Source organism: Pavona decussata, unplaced genomic scaffold, assembly GCF_977016875.1.
Source record: "Pavona decussata unplaced genomic scaffold, jaPavDecu1.1 SCAFFOLD_19, whole genome shotgun sequence".
NCBI classification, from domain to species: Eukaryota; Metazoa; Cnidaria; class Anthozoa; order Scleractinia; family Agariciidae; genus Pavona; species Pavona decussata.
The window spans coordinates 2,440,001-2,446,163 of NW_028145442.1; the positions used below are offsets into that span (position 1 = coordinate 2,440,001).

A 6,163-nucleotide genomic window follows, 5' to 3' on the forward strand; every position below is an offset into this window, starting at 1 on the left:
CCCGCCACTAACTCCTGATTTGGCAGACGTTGTTCCTGGCTTCTTTACAGTGGGTTTAGCAGCGGCCCTGCCTGCAGGCTTTTGAGTGGTAGTTTTGCTAACCGTTTTGGTTGCAGGAGATGGCTTTTTTGGAGGCATTTCGGCTAAATCTAATTCCTTTCGTTAACGTGGACGTAAACAACGATCTAGTCACATCTTTGGAGCGACAACAATTTTGGCGCCTTTGCCGCCATATTGGATATTATCATTTAGTTCCCAGTACTTTGCGGTCATCAGGATATCTACATGCTTCTTATGTCTGGGGTGCATGCAACTCGAGGAGCCTAGAGAGGAACTTATGCCTGAAGAGCAACGTATGCCTAGAAAGAAACCTAAGTCTGGACAGCAACTTTTGTCTAGAGAGCAACTTTTACTTTGAGAGAAAACCTATGCTGCGCGTACGCAACGCCCACATAAAATTATGGCGGAAAGAAGTGTCATTGTTGTGAATCCTTTGTACATCGACCATACAGAAAGTATCAACGGAAATTTGACATCGAATGGAGTTCACCATCCCGATGAAACAGATCTAGCTCCTTCTAGACAGCCACCGAAGAGATATCAACAGTTTGAGTCGCAAAGAGTTCATTTTATTTGGGATGCGTTCGCCATTGTCTCCATTTTGACGTACCTTGCTGATATTACATCCGATGTAGTCGTGTCTGTGCTGTATTATATCGATGGAGCTTACTTGTGGTTTGCCCTGACTATAGGATTTGTTCTTTTGTCCTCGATCGTAATGCAAGTCTTCTCTGCTAAGTGGTTTCATGAGGATAGTGAGCACCAGACGTGGAGCAATTATTTGCTGCATCTTTTTCAAATGGGTCCCCTCGTGAGGTGAGACTAGCCTTTTAATCATTATTTTAACACCTCTAACCACAGAATTCAGCCGACAAAAATACAACAGAGTGTAGAAAATGATTTTTCAATACTTTGCCTTCGTCTTAAAAGGGGTTTTGTCCATGAGGAAATTACACAAGACTTCAGTTTTATGCAATTAATTAAAGTAAATTATATATGAGTCACGATGACATATGGCCTATACAAGAATGTGCCATCCGGTAGAGTGCTATGTCTTTTATCTTTTAGTTAAAAATATCAGCCACATCAGAACACAATAGCTTTTATAGAGTGAAGTTGACATCGTCATTAAAGATCATTTATCATTATTCATTCATTCATTCATTCATTCATATTCATAAATAAGGTTAATTTTTTTTCACTAATTGATGTTGCCAATGACAGGCTGTTACTTAGGTACCATGCAGTTACCAGGAAACAGACCTGGAAATATTTTTCTCATTTACATGTTTTCTACAGTCCAACCTTGAAAATTGTATCCAACTGCCATAATGTTATTAATAGTGAGGTTTTTTTTTTTTTTTTTTTTTCACTTAAAAGTCATAAACACAATTCTGGTTTTTACAGACAGGGTGGTATCCAAACTTGGTTGAATGATCCCCTCCCTTCTCCTCCTGGGTTTCAAATAACCCCCTCTAGGGATGTAGCTCATGAATATTATTAAAATGTTTTGAGTGAGTTTAAATTCCCCTGCCCTGAGGCAAAAATATAAACATTGTACGAATTCTCCCAACATCCACCACCAAGCATGTTATACCCCCGAAACTTAGTGTGCAAAGGTTTGTTTTGATTTCATAATAACTCAACTTATTTTATAACATTCTAATTTTAATTAGGTACTGGCGTGTCATAAGAGCTGGATGGCGCACTCGTCAAGAAAATGCCACTGACAGCGATTACGAGGCATACCTTGCAGAATGGAGAGACATAAGCATGTTAAGACTTTTTGAATGTTTCTTAGAATCTGCACCTCAGCTTGTTCTACAGCTTTTCATCATGGCATACAACAGAAGGTTTGAAATTGAGAGTGACTTGTTCACAGCCCTAGCAGCTGGAAGTTCCTTGGTATCGCTCGCGTGGGCAATTGTAGGATACACCAAAGCTCTCAGGGATTTTTTAAGAAAAGGTTTTAGCATGTCGTGGATTGGCTTTTTGCTTCAAATTGTGTGGCGCATGGGTATGGTAGCATCTCGTGTTGTGGCGTTGGTGTTATTTGCCTCTTATTACACCATTTGGTTGTTTGTTGCCATGGCAGCGCATTGGCTTATGATGACAGGTTGGCTTGTGTGCCAGCAAACTCGTTTTTGTGTTGATCAAGATGGAACAAATCATTTATGTCGCGAGTATCTGTTTGATTCTGTGATTGGTTTTGTATACATATTTTGCTTTTTCAACATCAAAGACGGCATGACTCGCATTCGAGTTATCCCTTACTACGTGATAATGCTGTGTCAGAATACAGTGTTTATAGTCCTGTGGTATCCATTCAGAACGCTGTATGGCGACATTGAGACTGCTGCACTTAGCGTTGTTTGGGGTGGATTTGGGTTGGGTCTCCTGTGCATGGTTTCATATTACCGCTTCTACCATCCTAGTCTTCCAGTGAAGGGAATTTGTGTCAAGAAAACACAATTAGACATGCAAGAGGACCGTCAAGTCACATTTTTTTGGTGCTGTTGTTGTGAAATTCAAACCAAATCAACAAGTGGAGAGGAGAATGAGGAGAGATATTCATTTGCTCTTCGTGAAAGACCTTATTATGATCCAAGAAGAAACACAGGGACACTACGTGTACCAATGCGTGGAAGCTTACCCGTGGACGTAGATATTTTGCCGCGCATGAAATCTATAGAAAGAGAATGGCATACACAGGAAGCTGCTGACCATTCACCAGCAAGTAATGGAATAATAATTCATGGTACAGGTACTCGGTCAATGTATCGGAAGTCTGAGTGGTTATAATAATAATATAATTATATATAATAAGTATTGCCCATAGTGACCTTTTTGGTATCAGGCTAAGAGTTAATGTATATTATTTTTTTCAGTTCTTGTTAATCATGTGTGAATGTCATTGAAGTGTCTCTAAAACATGGTTTGATATAGAAAACCGCTTCTGGAAAACCACTGGGCCCATTCATGCATCTCATGCATGACCCTTAACTTTGAGCTTCCAAGGTGCATGTAAAATTAATCCAACTCAAGAAAAGAACAGCCATTGTAAATAATGTTTTCTTTCTTTAAGAAATTATCCAATTTTGAGGGGGAAAGCTCTAAGGATGATGTTGTCCTGATAATGTGGAAATTTTGCAAAATCCTTGGACGTGTTTCAAAATCTTGAGACTTGATTCTCCAGTCGCAGGATAAAAATCCCTTGCATTGACACTATTGTATTGTTTGTACTAATCAGTTGCAATATTTTGGCATTAATTTATTATTTAGGGTGAATTTCTCAAAGGTGAATTTCAAGTCAATTTATTTATTTTTTCACAAAAAAGTAGTAATATTTAATATAGTTTTAAATTGTTAGATTAGTTACTGTGTGGAACTAGAATGCTAATCAAAATGCGCCTTTCGATTGATTTAAGAGCTACTTTGAGCTACTATGTGAATTTTAATTGGAAATGAAAGTTGAGACATGAGAAAATATTATAATTTTTTTAGAACTTTTTTTCACAGATAATTTTCAATAGTATTTTGATATGTTTAATTTTCATTGTTTGACATTGCAAGTCTCCTTCTTGCATTGTCTTTGGTATTTATTGCAAGTGTGAATAGAAATATGTATTTGTATAGTTTTGAGTTTGTATTTATGAATGTTGCATTGAATCAAATTGTCTCCTGAATCCACAGACATTGGTAGCTAGCCCATTGCCATGGAACTTGGCTGGTTTTGTTACAAAATTCTTGCTATGATAACAAAGAGCTCTTGAGAAATGAGACTTGATTTAAAGATCAGTGATACAGCATTGAATTTTTATTTATTTGTATTTAATAAACAGAACTGAACTGAACTGAATTTGTCTGTGATACAGCTTTGAATTTTTATTTAATTTGTATAAAATATCTGTGATACAATTTTGAATTTAGAGATATGTGATTCAGCATTGGATATTATTGTTGGTTTTTGAATATTTAGTTTGACATTTGTACAGAAGATTGAAACTGTCCTAGTTAAATAATGTTTATTTATTTGAGTGGTAAGATCGTTGAAGAACACTTATCATTGAATTAAACTGACATTATTGAGGAATGAATAGAATTTTATCTTACTATACTAGTTTTATGAAGGTGCCGCATTATATTGGCTAGTCTGTTGACCTTTCAGTCTGCCTCTGGCAGAGTGGATAACTGAGTTTATCCTTGATACCTTGGTAACTTGTCTGTATAGCCCATACGTTAACTTAGTTTAATTTTATACTAGTAATAATCAAAGATTACCTAGGGAGTTAATTCGATGATCTTGATTCCAGGCTCTCTCTCCTTTCCCAAGTTGGTGATGATGTCATCTGCCCCTGCAAAATCTGTGGGGGATGCCAGATACACCTCCCAAGATCCATTCATTTATTGTCCCATACAATCTCGACTCCAATCTGTATTAGGAATGCATTCTTTATATGTCGAACGCAATTAACTTTGATTCATGATTGACAGGCTTATATGGAAGTCTTTCCATGTATTTTACATGGCCCCAGTTGTTCAAAGAGCAGATAACTTTTTCCAGTGGAAAAAATGTATTGGTTGGAGTACATTTTATCCGCTGGATAGAGTTATCCATTCTTTGAACAATCGAGCCTGGTGGATATCGCATTTTCCATTGGATAAACTTATCCCCTCTTTGAACAACTTGTTTTGATCATGAAGAGGTCTGTTCAAAGCTGTTCTCAAGGTGCAAAAAGTTATTGCACTCCTCCAATGACTGTCTCTGTCCAAGTGTATATAAATGGTATTGGCTAACCAGACGGAATCTGCATCAAAACTGAACGGCCAAACTCAACCTTGTTCACAGGGTCTCTTCTCTTACAGGAGAGACCCTGGGAATGAGTTTGGGCAAAACTCTTGAAAATTGTATCTGTAGTTAACAGTAAAGTTATCCTAATCCTGTGTTGGATTAAACATGGTTGAATGACTGCACCCGTCTTTGGCTTTTGGGCTAACGTTGGACTATCATGGGAATTTTCCTGTCCTTTACATTATTTCTTTTTCTTTGTTGACACATGCTGTTATTGAAAAAAAAAAAACACTTTATTGTTGTCATGTTTGAACTGCCACATCAGAATAGTGGCAGTGAAAAGTGCTGAACTGATCTCAAAATTAAAGTCAGAAATTAAGGAGTGTTACGTTTTTCTCTTACATTGTAAAATTTATACCTGCTTCCCGTTATCACAAAGGCATTTTATCAAAACTATATAGCCCATGACCCTGGTTAAACCACATACATACTGAGTCTCTAAATACGTATATCTAGACAGAATCGAAGGACAGCAATAGACTTGGTTACGAATGACAATGTATAGAACAACACCCATTACTTGGTATAAGAGTTAACCCTCTAATCCCTAAGAGTGCCATTTGGCACATAATGCCACAACTCTGTCAGTATTTGACAGATTTCTATCAATGGTCTTGTCAAGATCTACTCATTAAAAGGATAAAAACTTAACTCCCTCCCATATGTGATATGGTTGACCACCCCTATAACTTTTCAACTTTTTTCCCCTAGAAGTTGTGGGTCTTAAGACATCTCTCACATAAATGAAGATGTTGAGACCTGCAAAATAAGCTATAGTTTAGGGGTATACCTAAAATACACAAGGATTGGGGCATTTTTGAAGTTTAAAATTTTTGCGTTTTAAGGCCATTTATCTCAAAGCCATAACTTTGCTTATTCATAATTATATCAGTTATGAATACACTCATGAGTAGCTTTAAAATGGTATATCAAACATGGACATTGAGTTTGTAGTCTTGGATCTGGAGAAAATGTCGTTTTGCTTCAGGGGTTAAAGGGTTAAGAGGGGGCCGGTGTTTATTTGTAAAAAAGGCACAATGAAAAACTCCCCCCCCCCCCACCTTCAATATTGCGTATTTACAAAAGACGTACCCTTGCGACTTATGTGCCGTACAAAATCTGTAGTGATTTTTATTTTCTTCTGTTAAGTTGATTGAGGGGATGATTGTGATCTGAGTTGTCAAGGACATTTGAAGCTGTAATCATAAAAAACTGTTTATTGAGTTAGAAAACCGCTGACCATGTTTTTAA

General features: G+C 37.1%; 2 protein-coding genes across 2 annotated transcripts in view; one reads left to right on the plus strand and one right to left on the minus strand.

Moving 5' to 3' along the window:
* The window catches only part of LOC146487036 (IQ motif and ankyrin repeat domain-containing protein 1-like), a 13,544-nt gene extending 13,393 nt beyond the window's left edge, over positions 1-151 (minus strand). Inside the window, exon 1 of the mRNA XM_085091687.1 lies at positions 1-151. This exon is cut by the window's left edge and continues 81 nt beyond it. Within this exon, the coding sequence (XP_084947813.1) occupies positions 1-138 (138 nt within the window). The 5' untranslated portion in view covers positions 139-151.
* Positions 152-460: 309 nt separating this feature from the next.
* Positions 461-3,919, plus strand: LOC146487038 (XK-related protein 8-like). The gene is made up of 2 exons (XM_085091695.1): positions 461-876; positions 1,737-3,919. The coding sequence occupies exons 1-2, from the start codon at positions 461-463 to the stop codon at positions 2,860-2,862; spliced, it is 1,542 nt and encodes a 513-aa protein (XP_084947821.1). The 3' UTR covers positions 2,863-3,919.
* The last annotated feature ends 2,244 nt before the right edge of the window (positions 3,920-6,163 follow it).

What these genes read in the sequence shown, in the direction of transcription:
- LOC146487038 (XM_085091695.1), top strand. Translation starts at nt 461, where the DNA reads ATGGCGGAAAGAAGTGTCATTGTTGTGAATCCTTTGTACATCGACCAT. An exon ending in CAAATGGGTCCCCTCGTGAG is followed by an intron (nt 877 to 1,736) that starts GTGAGACTAGCC and finishes AATTTTAATTAG; the next exon opens with GTACTGGCGTGTCATAAGAG.